This window comes from Nelusetta ayraudi, unplaced genomic scaffold (genome assembly GCF_046127955.1).
Source record: "Nelusetta ayraudi isolate G7.1 ecotype Tasmania unplaced genomic scaffold, CSIRO-AGI_Nayr_v1 ptg000007l, whole genome shotgun sequence".
NCBI classification, from domain to species: domain Eukaryota; kingdom Metazoa; phylum Chordata; class Actinopteri; order Tetraodontiformes; family Monacanthidae; genus Nelusetta; species Nelusetta ayraudi.
Window position 1 is genome coordinate 2,091,123 of NW_027466057.1, and position 25,728 is coordinate 2,116,850.

The 25,728-nt window shown below is 46.8% G+C and overlaps 4 protein-coding genes across 8 annotated transcripts; 1 reads left to right on the plus strand and 3 right to left on the minus strand.

Annotated features, from left to right (window-relative positions):
• Positions 1-2,474: 2,474 nt before the first annotated feature.
• On the plus strand, positions 2,475-5,144 carry odf3l2a (outer dense fiber of sperm tails 3-like 2a). Of its 2 annotated transcripts, XM_076017601.1 has the most exons (5): positions 2,475-2,984; positions 3,241-3,351; positions 3,462-3,581; positions 3,975-4,116; positions 4,670-5,144. In XM_076017601.1, exons 1-5 carry the CDS (start codon positions 2,936-2,938, stop codon positions 5,013-5,015), a joined length of 768 nt encoding a protein of 255 aa, XP_075873716.1. In that variant the 5' UTR covers positions 2,475-2,935; the 3' UTR covers positions 5,016-5,144. The 2 variants fall into 2 exon arrangements, with proteins under 2 accessions (XP_075873716.1, XP_075873715.1); XM_076017600.1 differs by lacking the exon at positions 2,475-2,984 and having other exon boundaries at positions 3,055-3,351.
• Positions 5,145-5,193: 49 nt separating this feature from the next.
• Positions 5,194-7,856, minus strand: ebi3 (Epstein-Barr virus induced 3). 2 transcript variants are annotated; one of them, XM_076017780.1, is made up of 6 exons: positions 7,545-7,856; positions 6,949-7,063; positions 6,753-6,843; positions 6,248-6,368; positions 6,004-6,164; positions 5,194-5,487 (listed from the first exon to the last, which is right to left on the minus strand). In XM_076017780.1, exons 1-6 carry the CDS (start codon positions 7,627-7,629, stop codon positions 5,329-5,331), a joined length of 732 nt encoding a protein of 243 aa, XP_075873895.1. In that variant the 5' UTR covers positions 7,630-7,856; the 3' UTR covers positions 5,194-5,328. The 2 variants fall into 2 exon arrangements, with proteins under 2 accessions (XP_075873895.1, XP_075873897.1); XM_076017782.1 differs by having other exon boundaries at positions 5,194-5,484; positions 7,545-7,855.
• A 187-nt stretch (positions 7,857-8,043) lies between these two features.
• LOC142883128 (rab GTPase-activating protein 1-like) lies at positions 8,044-12,645 on the minus strand. Of its 3 annotated transcripts, none has more exons than XR_012925995.1 (9): positions 12,114-12,645; positions 10,646-10,726; positions 10,441-10,551; positions 10,176-10,280; positions 9,998-10,081; positions 9,821-9,892; positions 9,030-9,281; positions 8,393-8,678; positions 8,044-8,165 (listed from the first exon to the last, which is right to left on the minus strand). XR_012925995.1 is itself a non-coding variant. In XM_076017779.1 (8 exons), exons 1-8 carry the CDS (start codon positions 12,222-12,224, stop codon positions 8,466-8,468), a joined length of 1,029 nt encoding a protein of 342 aa, XP_075873894.1. In that variant the 5' UTR covers positions 12,225-12,645; the 3' UTR covers positions 8,342-8,465. The 3 variants fall into 3 exon arrangements, 1 of the variants encoding a protein (XP_075873894.1); XR_012925996.1 differs by having other exon boundaries at positions 8,059-8,165; positions 8,389-8,678; XM_076017779.1 differs by lacking the exon at positions 8,044-8,165 and having other exon boundaries at positions 8,342-8,678.
• Positions 12,646-15,841: 3,196 nt separating this feature from the next.
• On the minus strand, positions 15,842-25,220 carry LOC142883025 (protein FAM163A-like). The gene is made up of 5 exons (XM_076017602.1): positions 24,669-25,220; positions 24,003-24,087; positions 18,251-18,371; positions 17,265-17,379; positions 15,842-16,422 (listed from the first exon to the last, which is right to left on the minus strand). Exons 4-5 carry the CDS (start codon positions 17,355-17,357, stop codon positions 15,988-15,990), a joined length of 528 nt encoding a protein of 175 aa, XP_075873717.1. The 5' UTR covers positions 17,358-17,379; positions 18,251-18,371; positions 24,003-24,087; positions 24,669-25,220; the 3' UTR covers positions 15,842-15,987.
• Positions 25,221-25,728: the final 508 nt, after the last annotated feature.

A 25,728-nucleotide genomic window follows, 5' to 3' on the forward strand; every position in this document is an offset into this window, starting at 1 on the left:
CCTTTCTTGCTCATCTAAAAAACCCCAGCACTCAGTTCAGGGATATATATGGTCCGGAATCTGAAAGGACAGAGTGAAAAAGATGGAAGAGATTTCAGTCAAGATCTGGCAGGTGCCAAATAAATCCAGGTATTACACTTACCATGTGTCTCCAAGACCCTGGGCTTAGATAGTAGAGACGAAGCAGAAATATGGAAGTTGTTGGAACATTCTACAGTGAGGAAGGGGGTGGGGTGGGGGGCAACATGTTGTAATTTTAAGTCACAGGAAAGAGAAAGTCCACACGGTGGCACTGTGTGCATCTATTTTTTTTTTCCTGGAGAAGCACACAATGAAAAGTACAGTATATGTACAAACTGTGACAGGCTAATGACAAGCTGACACCAAAAGGGAAAACCTTGTTATGTCACTGAACTCTTACACATTTTTTTTAGTTCCCTCTCCTCCTGCTGCCGCTGCTGCTGTGCTGCTGCTCAGCAGAGTTTCATTGCTGACTCATTCAGCTGCTGCCCCTCAGTGTATAAACTTTTGCTTGGCCGTGGCTTCGTGCACCTGTGTAATTCAGGGACAGAATTAACAAAGTTAAGAGGACAAATTCACGAGAAAGTGCCAACATCCATTTTCTCTAGTCGTCTCTCTGGCCTCAAGTGACTTGACTTCAGATTCAAAAGAAGGGCCTTGGCAGTGGTGAGTTTCTTTAGTGGTGCATCAATTTTCCTGCCTAAAAAAAGTTCAGTGGTACAAAGGAAAGATTAAAATTCATTTTTGAATCAGCAGGGAGAAAATGGCTTGCCTGAGTCATAAAAAGTCCTGAAAGTCAAAATCCTCTGAGAAACTTCTTATGATTCATACTTAAAGTTTTCAAAAAAAGCATCTCTTGAACGTTTTTGTAGAAAGAAACTTTAACAAACAGGAGTGTTTGTAACTTTTATAAAATGTGAATATATCAGAAGTGGGAGATATGGTGCTTCATTTTTGCCCCCCCCCCAAAAAAAAATAAAAAAATAATAATAAATAAATAAAATAAAAATAATAATAAAGTAAAATAAAATAAATAAATAAATTAGATGCTTGTTGCAGATGCAGCTTTTATGTCATTGGTATTATATCATATTTGTTGTTTGTAGTTTTGGTCATTCATTAGGTTGTTTCAATCATTCATGAGTAATAAATGATAATGATAATGATGATCCTTAGACAGTCCATCCCATTAAGTAAAGAATCATTACTTAATATGATGGACTATCTAAGGATAATCAATTATGCATTTATCGCTGGGGCCTTTACTGGACCTCATTTTATACTCTTAATCTATGAATTATTAGTTTACTGTCAACCGCTATCTCTGTTGAATTCATGATTACTTAAGCTCCCAGTCTATTAGGAATCTCAAACAACAACAACAACAACAACAACAACAACAACAACAATAACAATCTAAAAATACAGTAAAAGCATGACAAAGAAAATCTGGTTGTATTTTCAAACCCAGCAGCAGGTTTTCATTACAGCTGTGTCGAGCTTGTCGAACATCCACTTGCAACAGAATACCAGTGTTAAGGCTTTTCATATTTAATAGCGTGTGTGCTTTAGGGGCTATTAGTTACAGCGCACATCCTTTGAACTGTGAGGGTTTAACAAAGACACCGCGGCTCTGCGCAGAGAGCCCAGTGCCTCAGGAAAGGGTGACCATTAAGATACATTTCGGTGATAGTCTTCTGATTGCTGTGGAAGTTCTCTGAGGATACGCTGCACAGCGAGCCGCCGAAAGAAACGTTAATGCAATAGTCCGGCGTTTAAATTTCACCCGTTATCTACTCACCGCAGTCTGGATGGAGGCTCTGCTGACATTTTCACATTTACGTAACCGTTCTCGAGTTTCACAGAGACGAAGAATTCCCTGCACTGTTGTGACTGAGGACTCTTATTTCAAAAAGCAAAAGATGACACAAAAAAAATAAACTGTCAAAGTCTCCTGCATGTTTTAATCCCCTATAGAGTAGCAAGTTGATGTTACAGTCTGTTATGATTTAGATTGCCATGACAGCAGGCCGGGGTGGAGGGTACCAAGAAAAATTAGACAACGATTATTTATACATTGAATATTGTAAAAGTCAAAATAAAAAAACAGATGAATTGATGTTTTTAGCACTACACGTGTATGAGACACAGTGCGAGGGATTCGCTTTCAGGTAGCTGTTATGTGGTTACGATACTTGTTGAATGTGTTTTGACTAATTCATCTGATATCTGAATACAAACACATTCATTCGATGCTGTCATTTAATAGAGTTACAGCAGTTACTGTAGGAAGAGTAATACAAACAAGCTAAATGTAATAGTAAAAGATGTCATGAATATAAGCTGTGAAGAGTGAAAATTAAGACTGTAATTTAGGGGTGACACGGATGAAAAACATATACAGTTACTATATGGAGGTGCTTGGGCTAAAAATGTAAAAAAAAAAAAAAAAAGACACTGGTTTAGGCAAGGCTAGCAGGCTACATTCGATATTTTGCCTGAAAGCAAGGCGTTAAGTGACACCTTTTCCTTGGTTGTATTTCTTCACTTGCTCTGGGAAACCCATGAGCGGTTATGCAGATTAGAAAATGCCACCACCACTACATTTGCAGCAACGGCAGCAGCAAGCTGGAGCTAAATATCCCTCTAAGTCCTGGATTTGTTTGTCATTTAGCCTGCATTTTGTAAAACCTACTATCCTGGTGGGACTTCAGAGGCGAGAAAAGGAGAAAAGGAGCGGGCGTAACCCGGGCCCGGAGCCAAGATAGAGTTTCTTTCACTTCTCGCTCATGTATAATTTAGCTGTGGAAGCTGTGGATCACCTGGACGGAGGCGCTCACGTAGCAAGGGAACTGAGGAATGATGTGACAGAGGAGCTGGAGAGGAGCAACGGAGCGCTACGGAAGACAAGAGGATGCAGGAGGTTTCGAAGAAACGGCCCATAATCTCTGCACGGGAAAGAGGTCAGAGTGTGTGTGTGTGTGTGTGTGCACGCGTGTGTGTGTGCACGTGTGTGTGCGCGCAGCTGTGTGAGGTTCCTATACTCCCCAGATAGCAGTAAGAGAGTGAGACAGTGTGTCTAGATGCAGAACCTTCGGAAAAGTCAAAACAGCCGCACATGGAAATCATCAAGAGCGACGCTGCCTGAACCGACTCCACCGGTGAGTCTGTTGCATCATTTCTCTTCACGCCCCCATTCCTCCTCATCTTGTCGTTCAGGCCCCGGCCCCGGCCGCTACGCTCTGCCCCCTACTGTCGGATACATCAACCACGACTTCACCAAGCCCAGCAGCCCTGCCTACTCCTTCCACAGTCGCATGAGCAGTGCCAGTGAGAACAACACCTAAAGCCTCTCCAGTGGTTCACTGTACGTTTTGGGACAGGTTGTCTTCTTTTATGGTGTCTAAAGGCGCAGAATGTTTTTTTTTGTTCTCTCGCAGTGGTCGCCGTGGACTCCAGCCCAGGACCAAGGTACCATTTCGATAGCAAGGTCACTCGCTTTGGCCGGATGGAAACTCCGTCCTACTCCATTCTGAGCAGAGGGGGGCGCACATGCAAAGGTTGGAAAGGGGGGGATTTGTTTGGTGTTCCTGTTCATCTACTATATTCATATATACCATGTTAGAGCACAACCATTTAACAGAAGTCTTCTAAAGGTGATATTAGTCTATTATTTTACTATCCCAAAATATGCAACCATTTTGACAGTTTCTCGATTCTTCTTTTTCTAAGAGAATAGAAACCTTTATATAAGTAAGACCAAGGACGCATTGTGAGGTGTTTTTGAGAATGGCTACACCAATTATTGTTATTATTTTTTGTTATTGTTTTTCCTTCCAACCATTGCCACCAAATCCCATTTTTCGACATTCCTAATGAAACATAAGCCATACATTTTTTTTTTTTAGGTTTAAGTTAAAAACAACAATTTCTTTGTAACGATTTATTCACAGGTGAGGTGTTCCAGACCCCGGGGCCAGGGGCCTACAGCCCAGAGAAGGCCCCCCCTCTGAATGCACAGCGCAGACCTCCATCCTTCACCATGGGCAGCCGCACCAGATACCGATGTGTCGATGCAGTTCCAGCGCCAAATAGGTGAAGACACCTAACCGGTCGCTGTGAGAGCAGGATCTTTACCGCCAGAACCGCCCGCCCACTTTAAGTTCCTGGTTAATTTAATTCTGGTTCAGTTTATCAGCCCCAACACTGTAATACTCTTCATCAGTACTGTAGTACTGTACTTTTCATCAGGCGTGGAACTTCTGCCGCACTTGGTTGCTAAAGGTGATTCTGATTGGCCAATTATTTGCAGTGGTTATCTCATGTTTGTTCTTCAATATAGACCATGACACAGTTAACTGGAAACTGTTAGCAGTTCATTTGTTTACCTCATAAAAATTCGCTCTTATAACCAGCCAACTGCTCAACGACATTGGCAAATGCTTTCGCTAATGCGGACCGCTAGCACTACAGACACTGTGTCCTCTAAAAGGAGACAGACAGTTGAGTCAGCTTGAAACTGGTTCTTTTGCAGGTGCTTCTCATCAACTCTGTGGAACTTTTTTAGTGGAACTAAAAAGTTCAGTAAAGACAAAATGTGAAGTGTGTAGAGCACGAAGCAAGTTGTTCACTTGCTCTTTCTCTGCAGCTACACTCTCCCCAGTCTGCTGGGTTGCCAGGTTCCCAACAAACCCTCCAGTGCCAGCTACAGCTTCTCATCACGGAGGAAAGTCGGGGCGCCATCTGACGACCTGGCCAAGACCCCCGGACCGGCAATGTACAGCGGCATCAATCCGGACGTTTACCGCCAGCGCCAGCCGTCCTTCTCCATGCAGAGCCGGACGAAGAGGCCCAGTTATCCCTCGGAAAACCCGGGTCCAGGCTCATACAGTCCAGAGAGGTCTTACAGTCACCTCCCCAGGCCTCCCTCCTACACTTTGGGCGTCCGGCACTCAGAATTTGTCACTCCACTGGTGGTTGATGTCATGGACTGATGGATTTAACGCATAACTTTTTTTTTTTACACGAGGATGAAACCTACTACAGAATGATCACAGTCACAGACCATCAAAGTCATTTGAATAGCAACTGGACTGTTATTAGTTTGATGCAAACACCACCACAAAGAATGCAAACACCACCACAAAGAATGCAAACACCACCACAAAGAAACAGTGTGCAAAAATAAATACCCGTTTATTCCTTAATAAATAGAACACAAATCATCAATTGTCACAAATATGCATTAAGCAGCGTTGCACTCGGTGTCCAGATGCAAACAGAGACCGAGGCGGAGGTCGCGTGCCCTCACAGCTTTACTTTGGGAATGGTGACGTTCACAGCTTCACTCCACTCACTGCACTCACCGAGCCCCAGCAGCTCTTGTGCACACACCTGGACCATGTAAGGCCGACCTGTTCTCAGCTCCCTCAGCTCGGCACTGTTCGTCTCAAATGGCCCAATCTGCTGGAAAGAAAACCGTTTTAGGAAAAATGCTTCAACAACAAAAAAAATAAGACAGCACGAGCAATTTGTCTAATTGGTTTTTGAGGGAGTCTTTCAAGAAGGGATATTTGATGGGACAATCTTGTCCCTTCCAAACATCTGGAAGGGACCAAAAAACCTTCAGTTTTTGTAAGAAGCTCAGTTTTTCTGAGGAGCTACAGAATTTTAACGTCAAAAATAAAGATCTGAAAATGGGAATATATGTGACCATTAAAAGACTGAAACAGCCTTTAGTGTTATTTAAAAAACAAATATGTGACACAACCTGGCAAACTGTTTCTATTATAACTTCATAGGCCAGAACTATCAAACATGTTTATAGCAAAAGAAATCCACATAACTAAATATTTCTTGCCTAGCGTGACTTTAGTAATAAAAGAAAAAATTTGAAAAAAAGAAAAATTAAAAAAATTAAAACATCTCAAGTTGCTTGGAGAAGTGGCAAAAATCATACGAAACAAAACTTGTTATTCTCACATTGACAAACTTTGGTTTGCCCCGAATGTTCCACTGGAACCTTATCTGGTATTTCAGGGGGAAGATGTCCAGGTTGTCCCACGTGAGAGGTGGCGACCACTCCAACAGCACGCTCCTAACTTTAGGGGAAACCCGCAAGTCAACCGGAGGGTCTGGTTTCACTGCAAACAGGAAACGTTGAGCTTGAATGAGTGTGCTCGTTGCAGATGCTGAACTTGAATGAATGTGAGCGCTCAGTCCTCACCGATGTCCTCCAGCATGAAGCTGGACAGGTGGGAGGAGTGGCTGTTGGACGGATAAACGGCCGTGATGTTGACGATGTAGTCGGTGAAGAGCTTCAGGTTGGGCAGCTGGAAGTGCCACATCTTAGAAAAAACAACAACTCCACCAATTATTATTATCATTATTATTATTATAACAAAGATTTAAAATCTTACATTTGTCATAAAAAAGATTATTAGTTTATAGTTATTAGCTGTGTTTTTTTCTTGCACTTGTAAGACAAATTTAAACTTGCTGACTTGTCTCTATGTATCGCTCCCAAGACAAACCAGAAAAAGTCTGGCGGTTGAACACAAGACAGGGGGTTAGGTGGTTTCCAGCAGCATCAGTCAGCGAATTAATTGCGCGGCAGCATAGTTGTAAAATTTGCAAATCTTCGGCCATCATTTCAAGCGGCACTACGTGATTTTACAGCTCTACAGGGGAGAGCCGGGCAGTTTAGACAAGGCTAAAAACAGAGGCGCTACCTGCTGAGAGGATGCTGGGTCCAGGACGGAGGACGAAGCCACAGGTGGGATGACTTGATAGGTGTTGGTGGCCAGCGGTTGGTTTGTCTCACTGGGAAGGAAAAAAAACAAAACGAAACACGTAAATAGACTGGAAACATGAAATCACAGGGGACAGCTGACAAACGGGATGAGCGTCAAGTTTGAAGGTTTTTACTGATAAGTGGCGATGTAGTGCACCGGCGAGGAGTGAGTGGGCTCAGGCCAGGAGCAGCGGGCTACTTTAGGGTAGCTGGAGCAGCAGCAGTGCACCATGGGAGGCGGTGGAGGGGCTGGAGGGATAAAAATAAAGGGGAGATGACAAAAAGTTGGAGATGACAGGTTGTCACATCCATAAATAATCAATAAATTATAGATAAGGTCAATTTATATTTGGAGAGAGCAATTTTTGAGTGAGCAAAAACATTTTTTTTAATGAAAGTAAACAAAATATTGACGAAGTGAGCTGTGTTTTAAAGGTACAATTTTACACAGTCAAAAGTACCCAATGAGGGGGGGAGAAAAAAAAATCCTCCTTGCAACTTTTTCATGATTATGTAACAAATCATAACATGTTTACGACTTATACACATTAACAAAAGGGTAGAGTGGTTCAAATTCACTGGAAACATTTTTCAGGGATAAGCAGCGGATTTTTGCATTTAAGACAAGGGGGATCAGAAGTCTTGACACAAAACTGCATCTCCTGGGCAGCACGGGCATTACTTTTAAAAGATAAGATAAGAATACGTGTCTGCACAATGTGATACTCACAGGCAGTGGGGCTCAGATCCTCCAGTGCACGGCCACCGAGGAAGCTCAGGAGGAGGCTCACGGCCACAAACACCGCTTTAGCCATCACAGCCTCCAGTGGTCCAAGAAGAAGGAGAAGAAGACAAAGATAGCGGAAACCAAAGCACCCAGCCAGCAGCGAGTCAAGACACCAGCTGTTCCCTGTCTATAGTTCTTCGCTCTGTTTCTTTCTATAATGTTCCGCTCAGTCCTGCATGGCAAAGTTCAGAGATAACACCCAACGTTACAGTCTGCTGACTGACTGACTGACTGTCTGTCTGTCTGTCTCACTGGTTGACTGCCTGGCTTTTAAGGCCCGGTGTGGTCACAGCGAAAGAGGAAGGTGCTGTGTCAGTTGTGTTGAGACAACCTCCCCCGAGAAATAATCCCTTCTCTCTTCTCAGGGTAAAGTCACAGGTTTCCTGACGTCACTTAAAAAAGAAAAATTTGACTAAAAATGAGAAAATCCTGAGTGATCACAATTTTCACGGTTTCATTTGGATTTATTTAAAAAATGTTATTTACAGGCAGAGATTATCTACAAGTGTGTCAAGTGTGAATATATACATATATGTACACAGGTATGTATATATATATCTATCTCTATGTATATGTATGTATGTATCTATATATGTATGTATGTATGTATATAATATAAATATACATATACACACACATACATGAATCTATGTGTATACATACACATACATATATAAATATATGTATATATATACATATATATATGTATATATATATATACATATATATATATATGTATATATATATATATATATATATATATATATATATATGTATACACATGTACATACATGTATGTCTCTCTATATATAGAGAGACATATGCACATCTGTAATGACAGATTAACAAGAACAGTTCAGGCCGTTACACGTTCCCCCTGCTCTCCCTGTGAGGCCACGATAGCTTCTTCACGCTCCACCCAGAGAGGGCGCCACCTTGTGTGGGTATGCTCACACCGTGGAGCCCTCCGCCACCGGCACCAGAGGAGGTCCGCAGCGAGGTGAAGGCCTTGCTGATCCAGTTGTTCTTTGCCTGCTGCAGGTCGCTGGCCAGGATCCCCTTCTGGTGCTCCAGCTCCTGCAGATAGACCCACAGCGCAACGCGTCGTTAAGAATGCAGAGCACCGGTACACACTGCGCAAACAATGAACATTACTCTTTATTCTTTCAAATATTATACTGGGAAAAGATACATTGTACAGCACAAAGAGAATTGATGTGTATTTTTCCTCTTCTGCAGCAACGCCACTACCAAGTTGGTTCATCGACTCAGTTTGGTGTCACCAGGCCCTCAGAAGCTTCTTTTGGCCTACAGCGTGTGCTCTCTGGTGGGACCTCGTCTTAGCGTTTCAGGGAGGCGCCCCAGAGTGAGGAAACTTCAAAAAGCTCAAAGAAGTGAGAGTCTTGGAGGAGGTCCGTCCACTCTCACCTGGATCTTGCACTTGGCCTCCACCATCTGCAGTTTGGTCTGGGCCAGCTCCTGCTCCAGCTCCGTGATCTGAGCTTTGAGGGACTCATTCTCCTGCTCGCCGCTCTTCCACAGTGGAGATTTCTCCAGGACGCTTTCGCTGTGACTTGACTCCATCGCCCCCTGGCCTGTGGACGGTGAGTCCTCCGCCTTGGCAGGGGCCTCGTCTGGATCTGCGACGAGTTGACACTGGGAGCAAAGCCTCATGGCGCCCTGAGGAGGCGGAGGAAGGAAATGAGAGGAGGTCTGAGCTGATGAGTCCCTTGCAAAAAGAAGTTGGGGTTTCGCAGCTATTAAAGGTCCAGTGTGTAAAATCTGGCTTGATTTATGATTTTTATATTGATAAAAGCTTAGCATACTGACCATACATACATTATTAAAAGTGTAAACTCGCAGCACAATCAAAGTAATTTGGTTTTTCTACCCTAAGAACGGTTCTTGTATACAGAGTCAAGGGGAAAAAAAATGTCCACCAAAAGAAAAACTTGGATAAATATTACAATACCAAATTTATTTGGACATCACAAGAATAATACAAGTTACCTTTGGCCTCTACAATTACAAGAGGTGGTCAAAGTGGTGGCTATTGGCTTCCACACATGTATTTTGGCTGATTCTGTAGATAAGAATGTACATTGAGTCAGGGTCTTGCTCCTAGTAAGCTGCCATCTTTCCTAAAAAAAAAGACACTGGACCTTCAATTTATGAGGTAAAAGACACGAGGAGGAGAGCAGGAGGAGCTTCTCTCACACCTTGAGGGCCTCCAGCTCCTCCGCGTGGGCGACCTGCTGCCTCTCCAGACGGTCCGTCAGCTGAGAGCAGATCTGAGAAGAAGAAGAAGAAGAAGCAGAAGCACCGACGTCAGCCTCGTTCTCCTCCACCCTCCGGGAGCGTGGTGAACTCCTTCTCCTCGTCCTTGTTGTCAGTACCTGTTTGTAGTCGGAGATGATGCCCGTCGACCTTTTGACCTCCTGCTCGGCCTTCTCCAACTCTCTGCGCAGCACTTCCTTCAGCTGTGGGGTACAAGACGGGGAGTTTTTTCGTTAATGCCCGCCGGCACGTGAAACATGTTGTCCGAGTGCAATTCAGACGTGCTTGGAGGAGTACCATGGCAGCTTCCTCCTCCTGCCCTCTCTTCTCCTCCTCCGTCGCCTGGACTCGATGTCTCGCCTGGAGAAGCTCTTCGGAGAGCTCGTCTACTCGGTCCTCCGCCTGTCCATCGTCATTTTGGAATTCAAAAGCAAGAATTTAAGACTTCGAACCTGCGACTTTGTGAATTACGAATTACCATTCATCCATCTGGAAAAAGCTCCAGTCCAAACAGTTTTTCCAGAAGGTCTTGACGACCTTGTGGAACCTGTCGTTGGCCCACCTTGTCCAGAGCTTTCCTCAGAGCCACCTTGCTAGAAATCAGTTTCTGAGCCAGGTTGTCGTTCTCCTGCTCCAGACGGTGGCTTGCCTGTTGGAGTCGACGGTTTTCCCTCTGCGGGTCAAAAACAAAAGCCTCTCTGAGAAAGGATCGGATAGCATGCAGACTTTAGTGGGTGATTTTGAAGAGGAAGTTCCAGATTTCTAACCAGGAATTTGTCCAAGGGATCTTCTTTGTCCTCCATTAACTGCAGACGGCTTTCTTTGATTTTCGCTTTCTTGGTGGGGACCTGGGGGGAGGAGAGCAGCGGGCTGATAAATGCTACTAATGCCATATTTTGACTGAGTTGAAGAAAGCAATCGGCCCCTAACGGATCTGTTGCCGGATGCTGCGCAAGTGGAACGAATCGAGGACAAGCCCCCGCGAAGAAAAAAGCAGATGGAGATGGGGGATAAGAGTGAGATAAGATGAAGCGTGACACATGGTGGCGCTGCGATAATTGGCGACACGAGGGGGGAAGAATGCGGTGGGGAGGATGCTCTTTAAAAGCCTGAAATGACAATTTCCATATCTGATGTATCCAGAACAGGCTGGCGGGAGTTATTACTGCTCCATTTTTGAGATGAGGAATGACTCTGCGTTCTGTTGTGTTCTGCCACAAAACTCCAACTTCAGGGATTTTTTTTTTTTCCTGTTTGGTTTATTGACATTCTTTCAGTGAGTTAATGAACAACAGTCTAATCAGCAGATTAACAATGACTCTGTTCAGTCTTTCAACCAAGAAAGGCCAAGTGAGGTGAAGATGCAAAAATGGTATTATTGTGCTAGCTAACATCAACATCCACAAGCTAACTAGCTAACATACTCCTAGCTATGGTAGCATATTTTTTTTTGTGTGGTGTTTGCTTCGGGAACTGCCCATCAGTCTGACCTCCCATTAGTCCAACCAATTGCCCATTGGTCCGACCTCCCATTAGGGTTAGGATTAGAGTTACAGTTAGGGGACGTCAGACCAGTACCATGCTCCCGTTTGCTTCTGTATGAGCAAATTATTATATAAATTATCTACTGCCTCAACTGGTTTTGTTGGCAAATTTTTCCTCAAAAAAAAGTAGTTGACGAAGAAGGTGGATGATAAAAACAAAAATACTGTCATTTCTCTGGAGTTCTAAACAACAACAATGTGCCATTCGGGGCAATGCTACAAGTGTTGAAATTGGTGCAAAAAACAAAACAGAGCAAGTTAACAACCTAAACGCTAGTATGCTAAAATATCACAGAACCTTTAAATGTACCCAGTTTACAAGCTAGCAACTGCACTGACTCTCAGAAATATGTTAGCATATTACACATATAACATATTCACTTGAATGAACAAGAACAACATCTTGAAGAGCCACAAAGTTCTTCATACATTTCAGTCAAAGCCAATTTTATGGGCTGTCTCAGTGAAATGAGATTTGTATCAAGAGATTAATTTGTGTAGTACATAAACCCCCAGTTGTAGCGCTGACATTCAGGGCTGCTGGCAACTTAATGGAGTGGCAGATCGACTAATGGAAAACCTCTGCACTGTGACGGTGGCTCTACACTCGGGTCCCTTCACACAGAAACAGAAACCAAAAAAATGAGGGTTTTCCAGTGATGATAGCTCTCGTGCAGAGGTGATTCCTTACCGTGAAGGTGGGCTCAGTTTCAGCGACCAGACAGGCCAGGATCTCCTCCTCGCTCATCTGCTCCATGCTGTGGGCATCGTAGCACATTGTGACCGACAGCTCGTCCATCATCTTGGCCCGGACACACTGAGGCTCCAGACACTGACTCCAGACAGAGTGTGAAAATAAACACAAAAATAAATAAATAAATAAAAAAGACTCCAAGCCGGAGGGCTGAGACAGCGCGTCCCGCACCTCCTGAACTCAGAGAGACGTCTCCTGCTGGTGGTGATGTAGCAGCGGGTCCAGCATGTGGGCAACAAACAGGAAATGTCCAAAGTCCACCTTCACCTGGTGCAGGAAAAAAAAACCTCCTTAATCTCCTGCGAGGTCCAAAGGTGAGTTGGCAACAGCTCCGGCAGCCCTCCGGCAGGTGAGGGGCACACGCACTCAGACCTGTGATAAACACGAGCCACAGACTTACACACACTGTCTGCCGGAGGTGTGTGTGAGTGTGTATATATATGTGTGTGTCTGTGTGGTAATGGGTTGCAGCAACAGGTTCGACAGGGTTTTAAGTTGTATCTGTGTGCGTGTGTGTGTGTGTGTGTGTGTGTGAAAGAACAACAGCTGAAGACACACCCACAGTGCTCACCTGTATCACTTCACACACACACATACACATACACGACACTGATTCATTTGCTGATAACTCATGTAGGTCACCCATTAATTTCCTTCTACCTTCCTCTGGACTCTTCTTCTCATACACACTTCTTCACACTCACTCACTCTCTCACACACGCACGCACGCACGCACACACTCTTCTCCACCTGCTACCAGCGTTCTGTGGCCCTTTGTGATGGCTGAACCTCGGGGCGTTGACACAAGGCCTCCGTCGGCCTGTTGTTGTCCGCCGGCTGACGGCAGAGAAAAACGGGTCCAGCGGGTAAAGCGACAGAATACCAGAGCGGGACTAACAAAGAGGAATCAGCGCCTCTGCCCGCCACGGCAGAGCAGGAGGTTTCTCAAACTTTACCGCAACATCAAACCTCTGGTTCCCCCTTTAGTTCTCCTGAACCCGACGATTTAGGAGAAACAAAGGAATGATAATTTCTACTTTCTGTCCCTCGCGCAGCGGCCCATTTTTTCATTTTAATGGTGCCGCCTCCTTTCACTTCCGTCTGCTGTGAGAGACTCTTACCAGAATCTGTCACAGGCAGGCAGCATCTAGAGTCGTCAGAGTGTGGTTAAGGAAGCAAAAAAAAAAAAAAAGCCCAGGCAGATATAAACATTTATTCCTCCTCCGAAGAAAGGGAACAACATGCGACGTTTGGTGGATTTTTCACACTTTATCAGGGTAAAAAGAGAACAACTCCAGTTTCATACATCTGAAAAATACTTTTTTTTTTTTTCCTTTTCTTAACAGTCAGAACAAAACGAGAGAGGCCGGGGGGGGACACTCACGGGTTGATTCTGATACGACTGCGGTGAACGGATGACACACAAAATGCGAGAACCCCCCTTGCAGGAAAACCACGGGGATCACATCAGCGAGTGCGGCGGTTAACACTGATGCTGTGCGGACGCTCAATCAAAACAAAAAGAGAAAACCAACAGAAATTCCAGATTTATGATCAGCGTGGGGGGCGCGATGAAAAGGTGTGGGGTGGGGGGTGGGGGGTGGTGAGAATCTACCAAATACACATCCTCTAAAAGCGTTAAAATTCCATTTTATAGCAATGGAAGTGATTTTTTTTTCTTTTCTTTTTTTGTTATTTACCGTCTTCCTCTTGAGGCGAAAGACAGATGACTCATCAAAACACACTTTAAAGCCCACACAGGCCCCACAAAACAACGACACCCACAAGCCCCCCTCCCCCCCTTTTAGAAATATATAGATTCAGGCATATACTGTGGAAAAACAACTGCATCTGGTTACTGCATGGTATAGACCAGGCGTGGGCAAACTACGGTCTGGGGGCCGTATGCGGCTTTTTAATCCCTTTTTTTTCCCCCCCCCCCAATAAAGAGCCAACACTGTTGTTCATTTTCAATCGACACCAAAGCAGGTTTTCTACATTTCCAATGACATTTCTTTCTCCTATGAGATGGGTCACCAACACACTCCATCCATCTGCTCCTGCTGCCGCCCCCAAATTTTACAACCCATTGCGGCCCCACCAGTCAAAAAGTTTGCCCAGCCCCTGGTCTAGACACACGATGTACAACACAAAACTGGAGCGAGCGACGTTTCTCTCGGCGAGAACGGCCTCCGAGTCTCCGCGTCGTCGTCGTCGCCTTCTTCTCCTTCTTTCTTCTCCTGAACTCAGCCAGTGAACGTGAAACCGCGAAAGAAAACCAAAAAAAAAAAAAAAAAAAAAAAAAGTTTGCGGCGTCTGGAGCCGATTCCCTCTCAGTTTCAACACCAAAGAGCAGAGAGAGAAAGCAGGAGCGCCCCCCCCCCCCCCTTCCTCAAACTTCACCTCGCTCTTCCTGCCTCCGTTTTGTTTTTTCAAAGCAGCGAGCGAAGCGACAGAGCTGGCGGGGTTGGTTGGCGACGACGACAGAAGAATTATTATTAGCCCTCATAAATGGTGCGATGGAGGGGGAGGAGAGGGGGAGTGAGGAGGGAAGGAGGAGGGAGGAGGTGTTTCTCAGGCTTCACAACAGGCAGCACAAATGAGTTAACTAGTCAACCGCTACTGCCACTTATTAACTGCACCGCTAGACATTAAAGAAAGACCTGTGTTTCGAGGGAACTTTTAACATTAACATCTGCGAGTTTGCACCAATTTGGGGTCATTTCAAACGTCCTCCAAAAGACTTTCACTAAGATTCATTCATTTTATCAGCAGGCGACTGAAGCCCCTCCCCGACGTGTCAAGCAGCACCGATACCAGCCGCCTGTAAAGTGATACCCATCATGCAAAAACAAGAAAGGGCAGAGGTTAAAGGACCCACCCGTTCACACCGTGCTCCACATGACCCCGCCCACAGACACCCCCGGGTAGGTGTGTGTGTGTGTGTGTGTGTGTGGGGGGTGGCGGCGGAGTCAATCGACCAATCACAAACCTTCATGCGAATGAATGCCATGCAAGCAGGAGGCTTTGAGCATCGAGGAGGAAAGTTGTCCTGATAAGATCAAATTCACTTCACTTTTTTCTCTTTTAAATCTATAATTTAATATAAATAATTATTCTCAGACTGAGGATGATTTTTCGGTGATTGGTCGATGTTGTGTAATCAAGGGAAGCACCGGAAGAAAAAAAAAATTATCGCTAGCACCTTTTCCAGACCCACAAAGTTCGCGAACGAGACGTTGCGATACCCTGACCGCTCTCACTCTTTGCTATCAGTTTACTCTGCGACGTGACAACCTGCCAATGATAAAAACCCAAACACCTCAGACGGTTGTTTTTGGCCAAACGTCGATCGGCACCAGTTGACACTCAATTGATTAAACCCCCCCCCCCCAAAAAAAGAGGAAATAAACGACTGGAAGCATTTAGAACTATTTTATCTGCTGACAGTACGTGCAGATACCGGCCACCAGGGGGCGATCTTGAGAGGTGAGAGGTCGCTCTCTTCAGTGTGGTCCGACCTTGGCTTTGGACTCTGGGACGTCATCATCCATGGAGGTGAGGACCCAGAAGAGTTTTGCACATTTTATCATGATCAACTTATCGTTATCATTATCAGTATCTATCAGCAGGGGGGGGGGGGTCTCAGGGTCTCAGGGTTTGGTCCCGTACATGTGAACGATGGTGTGTTTGTGCTAAAACTGTGCTTGTTGTCGTAGCCTTCCCGAACAAACTGTGCTCAATATGAAGTGTAAGCGAGGCCTTCCCCCTCACTGTCGGTGTGCGTGTTTACACGTCGGCAGCCAGTCGCTCACACCTGGGTGCTGTAGGGGCGGGGAGGTGGCGGAGGGGGAGGGAAGGCGTCCGGCGCTCCGAAGTAGCCGAGCGGCGTGGAGGCCTGCGGGTCGGAGGCCAGCGGCAGGGCCACGGCCGGGTTCTCGTAGTAGGTGTGGAAGCCCAGGCGCTCGCCGCCGCCGTTCCGCATGCCGTCTGGCAGCCCCTGGGAGCAGGCGTGGGCGTGGGGGTGGGGGTGGGAGTACGGAGAGCAGGTGGGGCAGTGGTTGTGGTGGCCGCCCGAGTCCAGCTGGTCCAGGGAGACCGGGTTGATGGCCATGCCGTCCATGGCCAGGGCGTTGCAGGCGTTGCAGGGGAAGTGGGACAGTGGGTCCGCCTCCTCCTCCTCCGCCGGCCCCGCCCCCCCCGGGCCCACGTCCGCCTCCGAGCCATTCTTCTTGCAGCAGTAATACTGCCGAGGCAGAGAGAGAGAGAGAGCGGAACAAGGTTCAGGAGGGAGCAGGCGGAGAAGGCAGGGCGACACCATGGACAAGTCGCCTATTGCGCGCTCTATTCGCGCTCTCTCACACACACACACACACACACACACACACACACACACACACACACACACACACACACACACACACACACACACACACACACACACACACACACACACACACACACAGGGAACCCACGCAGACACAGGGAGAACAAGCAAACTCTACACAGAAAGACCACTGGTAGGGAATTGAATCTGCCGCCTTCTTGCGATGAGGCAGCAGTGCCAACCACTGCACCGCTGTGTTGCCCGGTCTACTCACCACTAGTGCTAAAGGGAGGCTACCTGTTGTAGGAAATATTGATTCTCTTTCTGTGGGTTTTTCGCTTCCGCACTAACCTCCTGGGAAATCCAACCACTGCGACTGGTCTGGTCTTCGCTTTTGGGCAGCAGGTTGATTCAAGAGTGAATCTGTACATTTATTTGCTCACTAACTGTAAAAAAAACTAACAAACCCCCCCCCCCCCACCCCCAAAATAAACTCTGAAATCATCGGGGAAGCTGTGCTTGGTGCTCTCTGTCGGTGTATAAGACTAAAGTGTAAAAAACATCCCCCACATTATATCAACACCATGAACACTTTATTCTGATTTTATTGTGTAACGTGCACTGTACAGAACTTATAAATGCGTAACCTGCCCTTCTCAATGCATTCTGTCAGCAGATCCAAACCCATTTCATCAAAAAAAAAAAGAAAAAAAGAAAAAAAAAAAAGAAGAAGAGTGAAAGCAGAGTGGACAGTGGCGTACCTGGAGTCTACAGTAACACAGCACCGCCACGATGCACAGCAGTATCACTCCGGCCAGAATTCCTCCGGATATAACGATAGTTCCCGCTGACATTCGACCAGCTCTCCATTAAACCCTTTGAGTGGGACACAGATGAAAGTGGGGATCAGACATCAGGGCGCTCCAGCAGGGCCCGGTGCGATTAGGCTGAAGCTCGCTGCAGAGTCTTTTGCGATACTTACGTCCGGCTAAGGTTTCGATAATGCCTGCAACACACACACACACACACATAAAAAAAAAAAAAAAAAAAAAAAAAAAACACACACACAAAAAAAAAAAAAACGACAATGTAGGCTGAATTAAGAAAATCCATGTAGCGTCGTGATGTAACCGCAACTGATGAAATATGCGGCAACTCGATACGAGACGGCCGGGTTCGTCTCGGGCCTCGCAGGCGGCTGTTAAATTAGAGGAAAACCCGGGAAAAAAAGAAAAGAAAGAAGAGAAAGAAAGAAAAAAAACAGACGAGCTTTGATGCCTGGAGATCCCACGATCGTCTGAAACTCGGCAGGAGGGATGAACTCTGCTCGTCGCTCTCAACCCTCCGCTTCAGATCTCATCGCTCGGAGAGAAAACTCCACGTCAGCATCAGGCGCCGCGCCTCCGCTCGCGGTTCATAGCCGCACTTTACTTGCGCGTGTCTTACTTGTTCTTATCGCACATTGATTGTCGGTTCGCCTCCATGCACGCAATGAACGTTTTTTTGCGCGGCGTGTTTTTTTTCTTTTTTTTTTTCTTCCCCCCGAAAGAGGTGTGGCGCCGCCCCAAAATTACACACTCCTTCTGCTTCTGCCGCTTCATCGTGACAGCAGGATTGCAAACAGACACAGGCTGCAGACGGCAAAAAAAAAAGAAGGCACTTTATAACAGTCCAGCAATCACCATTACCAGCCCAACACCACCCCCTCCGCCCGGCACCCCGAATCCCTTCCCAAAATAAAACTCACATTAGAGGACAGCAGGAGATGCGGAGGTGCAGGAGCGTGCGACCATCGGGAACCATGGCAGGCTTGAATCTTGAGGGTTTCTCCGAAACCTTCCTGGAATTTTCCTTGAGTACGGGAATCTCTGCGGAAAGAGAACGGGATTAACCCGGATTTGGTAGCAGCAGGGGGCCGGCGTTCAACCATGGCACAGGCACGAAATACATCACGGATGAGCGAGCAGCCTGGTTGATGGGCGGATGGATGGATGGATGGATGGATGGATAGGTGGATGGATGGATGGATGGATGGATGGATGGGTGGGTGGGTGGGTGGACGATGTTTTGACACCATCTGCAATTCGCCGTTCAAGTTTATGAATGAAGTCAAGGAATCGTTAAGAAAGTGAAGCAACTCTTATTTGCATCGGTTAACACACTCGCCGCACCAGACCGCGGAGAGCGGGTGCACCAAGCGCTGACACGTGTACCAACGTTGTCATCAGGTTGTTTCGGCATAACAGCGCTTGAACCAATTGTTTTCAGAATTAGTCACGCAACGGTGCGCCAGTTCACTGATTGCCTTATTAAAGGGATTATTCCATTAAGAGCACACGCGACTGTCACGACAGGAAACGCGAGCAGACTCCCGGGAGCGGCGTCTGGATGTGTAATCCAATTCCATCAGGAAGCCACCGAAAGGAAAACCCATGTTTACGACCTATAGTGGAATTAGCATAGGGACCGGGGCGGCAACGCAGCATCCATATGGCACAGCTTCAGCATACCAAGTTGGGGGGCGGGGGGGAGCAGATCGGACGGGCAGATGTAAAAAGGTGGACGGGCGCGCGGATGAACTCGTGCGTGGAATTCTCGCGTTCCTCGAGCGGAGCAGCTCCGATTGGAGGAAAACCACGGCAACAGAACCTGGTACGGATGGGGCGCAATGAGGAGTCTGCAGGAATATCAGGTCCACTGCAGGCAATTAAAGCAAGTGTGTGAGAGAGTGTGTGTGTGTGTGTAGATGCCTTCATTTAATACTAGTGACAGCCGCATTAAAATAAAAACGAAAACAAATATTAGCGCTCTATGAGACCGGCCTTTCCATATCGCAATATAAACTCTACAATTTTGACATTAATTAAGATTAATTTGCGCGGCTGAGTTATTCATTTTAAGGTTGGCGCCATTATCGTAATTACAACCAGGCGACTTTGTTTATCCACTGTTGGAGTTAATTAGCCGAGACATCCAGATATTTCTCGGCGGAGGAACAACATTTAATTATCCCAATTAAATTGATGAGAAAAAATGTCAAGTATCTTTCTCATTACTGCCGTATTTAATGTAATTTTCCAAAAGCCACGAGCTCTCCGCTAATTTGTTTCTTCTTTGAGGGCCAAACTTTGGTAAGAAAAACTATTTGAAGATTTATTTCCTTTAATGAAGCGTGTCGAGTGAGAAGGAACCGAGCTCGTCGCTTTCCTTTTTCATTTCAGGCTGAAATTACTTCTTCAAGGCGTTGATCATCCTTACAGGAAATTAATATACACGCGCTGCTTATGTCTCGCGTTCAGTCGCATAATTACACACTAATTCCAAACAACAGCGGTGCTGCCGATGGACGCGCTAAGTGCCTTCCGAGCGCGCTCATTACGCGGGGACCTAGAACCGATTATGCTGCGACACGGCGGGCAGGAGGGGAGGCCGCCGATTGGCTCTCCACTCCAGCGGAGACCTTCCAACAACCAAGACCTGGTTGGAAGACTCATCACTGACCCGGGGATGGTGCCAGCGAGATGTGGACGCCCTCAGGCACGTCACAAAAGGCTCACAAACCCAGAATGGAATGTTTTTTTTATTTTATTTAACAACAGACGCGTAAGCTAGCAGGCTAGCAATGCTAAATTATATTGGCCGAAGAGACGCAGAGGAGGTCCAACGACGACAACAATGGAAACTATTACACGGTGAGGATCGGGCATTGTAAGATTTCACACTGAATGCAGCAGAGCGTCTGGTACAAACGCAGGGAGACGAGCGCGCGGCCCGTCTCCCTCTCGTCGTCTCGCATTGCATCACCGCACTAAATTATACACACCACGGGCCACCATAATGTTGTTAAAAGCGCCGCAAAGTCTCTCCTGCCCCTACTTTCCTCCATCAGCCCCCCATCTGTCCCCCCACCCCCACTGCTTCACTACCTCGTCCTGCTTTTCACTTCCACTTCAACCCAAACCTTCCTTCGCCGCTCCACGTCTTCTTCGACCCGCATTTTCTTTCCTGACAATGAAGTCGCGACCCAAAAATTTATTGCACAAAAATAAAAATGCTTCACTTCCTATCACGTCTAGTAAACAAATTATTGAAATGACTGAACTGCATTGTGTCCTGAAATTATGAAGTCAAAACTGCTCCGTGACACACATTTGGGTCGCGACCCACCAGTTGAGAAACGCTGCCTTAGAACACAACCACCCTTTTGCCAAGCACGCCCCTTCCCTCTGAATTGCCAGCGGTCCAATCAAATGCCAGCGGCCGTAACTACGTGGGGGCGGCTGCTAGCTCTGGCGGTTAGCACGGCTAGCAGACTTTTCATGGCGACGGCTAAACAACGAGGGCGAGTAAGTGGAGGAGGTAGAGATGCGTCAACATCCCAGGTGTAACTATTTTCCGAAAAAGCTTCAAAAAGGCGCAAACATTTGCACTGGTCCGTCCACCCAGAAACCTGCAGGTGCCACCTGCAGTGGCGTGACAACACCTGCGGGGGGGGGTTCACCCACCATGCGAAGGCTCTCCTGTGACGTCCGCGACTAAAGCAGCTCCAAAGAAGAAAAAAAAAAACAGTGATTTCGACTGATGCGAAGCAAAGTTCTGGGAGAAAGTAGAGCAGCGGAGAGACACCTCAGAGTGGAGAGTTTCCAGCAGAGCGGAGAGACAAAGACTCCGGTTGACAGAGGTTGGCCGAGTTGACTCCGGTGCTGTCAGAGCGCCTTAGCCCACACGGTGCCTGATTCTCTCCGGGTTCAGAGACACCAGCCGCAGCCCTCGAGTCTCGCTCTGCACACCAGCGACGGTGAGCGAAACCACCCGGCGAGGAACTCGGACGGACGGACCGAGAGATGCAGAAGCTTCCAGTTGGTGAAATTAAAACGTGAGAGCCAAGAGCCGAGAGCCGAGAGTGAGACGAGGTGGGAGCCATTCCCACTACCAGTGGGAATGGGTTTCCATCGTGGGCCACCAGTTAACAAAAGAAAATTGAAAAAAATGTCCAAAATTTTGAAATCAAAAAGTCAACAAATGTCAAAAATACGAGATAAAAAAATTGAAATTACAAGATAAAAAAAGGCAGAAATCTCATATTTTCGACTTAATGTTTTTTTGTTTTTCCATGGCCTTGCTTTAATCAATTTTTTTTATTGGTGAATAACTCTACATTGTAATAGGCAGATTTTCTTTTCACTGCAAATTTGGTGAAACTCAGTGGAATTGTGCTAAGCGTTCGGACGCTTGGGCCGCTAAGTCGTTTTTTTCCAAACCATGGCAACCCCCTTCCCTTAAAACACGTGAACTTTAGCGGACCACTCACGTCAGGAAGCCGTATGATTCACTTATCAACTGCAGCACTTGAATCAAAACACTGTATTTCAACAATTTTTTTTTATTATTATTTTTTTTTTACTTGGCACAAACCCGATGCCAGCGCCTGAATCAACCCGCTTGTCAAGTGCACGTGGGATTCGGACGAATCGAGTGGCGCGGAGCGACGTCACCATTTTGATGAGCCTTTGAGTTTCCGCGAGCTCGAAAACCCGCAAAAAAAACCCCTCGAGGGCTGTTGAGTTGATTATTTCTTTATTCAGGCTACGCCACCGCCATCATCCACGCCGACCCCTGACTGCGTCGGCGAGCGGCTTCACCCTCCACTCGCCCGACTATATTTAGCAGCCGCGTCTTCTCTCGACACGTCGGAGCGCGGCGGATGAGAGGCAGCCGAGAGAGAGAGGCGTCACATTTTAATTTGCTTTCTCTGTGGGAAGCGGGAGCCCGTCCTCGCAGCTGGCTAAATGCCAACGCGCGGCTCACGCTGCACGGTGCTCATTGGGCCCTTAATTGAAAGTGGGAAGAGGAGGTGAAAAAAGCTGTTTTTCGCGCTCAGGTTTTTTTTTTTTTTTCACGCGGGATGAAGTGCCGAGTGATGAGCTGAGGTTTAGGAACGCGGCAGCTGGGGCTCCCGTGCGACCGATGTGCGGAGACGAGTCGAGAAAAAGTTAAGAGGAGAAAAGCTAATTAGCAAAAGCTCCATTTCCCTGTGACAATCACAAGTGAAGCACATTTTTGTAGAGCGCAGTGTTGGATTGTTGGTAGAAAGGTATACTAGAGGGGTTCAGAGGTTTATGATTAGCTTAGCAAGCTAGTGGAGGAGTTCAAGTGTGACCTGGTTTCACGGCCTGTCCTGTTAATTTTTTTTTTTTTTTTAAATATAAAGTGATAAAATAATCAAAAAACATTTTTCTATCCACACAGAGAAAACACCCTGGAAATATATAGAAATCTTTGAATAAACTTGGCCAAACCATGGCTCCAGTAATCAAAATATGGTCACCCTTGTTTGAATCCTGTTTAAAAAAAATGAAAAGAATTCAGATGGATATTCTTAACTCATCTCACGCGGCAGAATGTTTCTTTACCCACCTTGTAAAGAGCCTACAGAAAACATTTGGAAGTGAACGTGATTGGACAAATGAATTAAATTTGTAGCAAAGCCGCTAGTAGCTCCAGCTCGAGGCTTCTCATTGAAAAGTGCCTCAAGTGTGTGTGTGTGTGTGTGTGTGAGAGTGTGTGTGTGAGTGAGCGAGTGAGTGAGCGAGCGAGCGAGCTGAACTGAGCTCTCTCCGAGTCCGGCGGCACCTGAGCGACTCTGCGATAGATCCACTCTTACATAATGGTATGAATATTTTGTTGAGGTGGCCTCCAACTTTTGCACTGGAAATCACGGCGAGCGCCTGCAATTTTAAAGCCTCGGGGGCTTCAATTATTCAAGTATCATTCCTCGAACAATATTTTTCCATCACGGGGCAATTTACCCAGGTAGTAAGAAAGAAAAAGAATTGTGGGTGTGTGGAGTGGGGTCTCTGCCTCATCCACCCCCGATGTGAAAGCACTCATCTGGCCATGTGAAGCGAGGAACACGCTCACATCTAGGACAGAGAGGGACGCCAACGGCTGGAGGGAACAAAGGCGGCAGGGAGGCGGTGCGGCTGGTAGTGAAAGTGGAATTTCATTTTCTAATCTTCCAAATGGGACCAAGTCATTCAGTTTTTGCCCCCGCCCCACCCCTCCTTTCCCATATGACCGACACTCCTGGTCCTCCTGGTCTCCCCTCTTTGCGTTTGCAGACGGGTGGAGGGTCAGTGTCATAATTACCAAAGTGCTGCTGTTTATTTTGGATCATGCACGGCTGAGTAAACCCTTCATGTCCTGCAAAGTGAGCATCGGTTGAAATACCGAAAGCTACCAGCTGGGAAGACAAAAAAAAAAAAAGAAAAAAAAAAAAGAAGAAGAAAACTCTCCACAAACTGAGCTCCAGGCGCAGCACACAGATCTAGGTGTCGGCTCCGCACTTCGCCCTGGGCGAGAAACACAAGTGCTGGAGCTGCTGACCTCGTGGCTACATTTTCGCCCTCCCTTTCATCCTTTCAGAACAAAAACTCTGTGTGTGTGTGTGTGTGTGTGTGTGTACACAGAGCGATCCTAATGCTTGCTGAGATACATACCTGCAGGAGGAGGAGGAGGAGGAGAAGGAGAAGAAGAAGTGTCACCATCAGAGGAACAGCATCCTCCAACGTGCTGCAAAGCCCCCTGGGATGCAGAACAAGACAGACATGACATCAGTAGTAAGTGTGATGCTGAGGAGACGCCTCGGGGCCCAGCCGGGGACGTGGTCAGAGCTGCAGCTGCTGCAAAAGGAGGTTTTTCTTAAAAAAAAAAAAAAAAAAATTAAGTCGTCCTAAAAATCCACATTTCATCGCTCTCTCTGCACGCGTCGTCCTGGTGCTCTCAGGATAACTGTTTTTCAACAGGCGTGAAATTGAATCCTATACCGTTCAACTGTGCGCCAGGCTGAATCAAGGAATTGAAATTTTGCAAAAAAAAAAGTGCCCGTGCATGTCCACAAACTCTCTCCGTATTTTATTTAATTTATTTATTTGCACATGCAAAAGGCAGCCGTTAGATGGTGCAGAAACTTAAATCGATTAGCTCGCTCACGTGATCCAGGATGCGCATCAGCGGAAAAAACAAACAAACAAACAAGCAAACAAACAAAAAAACAAACAAACAACGATTGATGTGATGCTTTAAGCAGAGGTAGCGGGGTTCATTTTGCGGCTGTTACATAACTGATTAGTCAATTAGCGGGCGGTCCGGTCAGAGAAGCTCACCTGTCAAGACTGAAGGAAAAGCTCGGCAACCTGTTCGTGGGAGGCTGCAAGACGCCTCGCACCGCACCGCACCGCACCGCAGCCCAACACAGCACGGCACGGCCGGCGACCAGTCCCTCTGTCCGGTCAGTGAAGACGCCCGGAGCCCCGCAGCGCTCGCTCGACTTCCACCGAAACCATCACGTCATTATCCGCCTTCGGTTCGGTTCTTCCCTTCTTCTTTTTCCCCCCCCCACCCTCCTCTTCCCAAGCCGGGTTCTCTCGCAGCCAGGTGCCGGTGAGGGCCCCCCCGCTACACTCTCATGGCATCCTCCTCCTCCCGGGCGATGCGGTGCGGACGGACGGACGGCAGGAGGCGGCACACCGGCTGCTGAGTGGCTCCGCTCGGCATGGCCGCGTCCTCCTCCTCGGCAGCGGCGGCGGCAGCGAGGCTCCCTGGAGGTGGGGGAGGTTCGACACCAGCTGCCGCCGGTCCCGGTGGGGCGGGGTGAGAGGAGCAGCGGTGATAGAGGAGGCGGGGAGGGGTGAGAACTGTGTGTTGTCACTTCGGGATGTAAAAATAAAAGGGGGGTCGTGATTTTTATTTTTTTTTTCCTGCTTCCTCCTCTTTCTCTCCCCCCCCCCCCCCCCCAGCCCCTGAGGTGAAACCGTGAACACGGGACCGGTGGAACGATACGTTACGTGAGGTTCGCAGCGACACTGCAACGATGTCGGGAAAGCCAATACACTCTCAATACATTTAGTTTGAATGTGCAAAAGTAAAGAGGGAAAGGGTAAAGACTGACCTGCAACATCAAAAAAAGAGCGGGAAACGTAGTGACAAAAACAAAACTTGAATCAAACAAAAAACAATGCAGTGGAAATGAAAACTTTAGATTTTTTTTTTTTTTTAAATATACATTTAAAGTCATAAACTTATGAGCATCCACACTTGTGTACAAACCACTTGCCGTTCAAGAAAGTGATGAAACGCCAAAAGATGGAATGGAGAACACTGCGTCCGGCCAGTAGGTGTCACTCTCACTCTTAGCTTAGGCTACTCTCCATTTCTCTGGGTTAC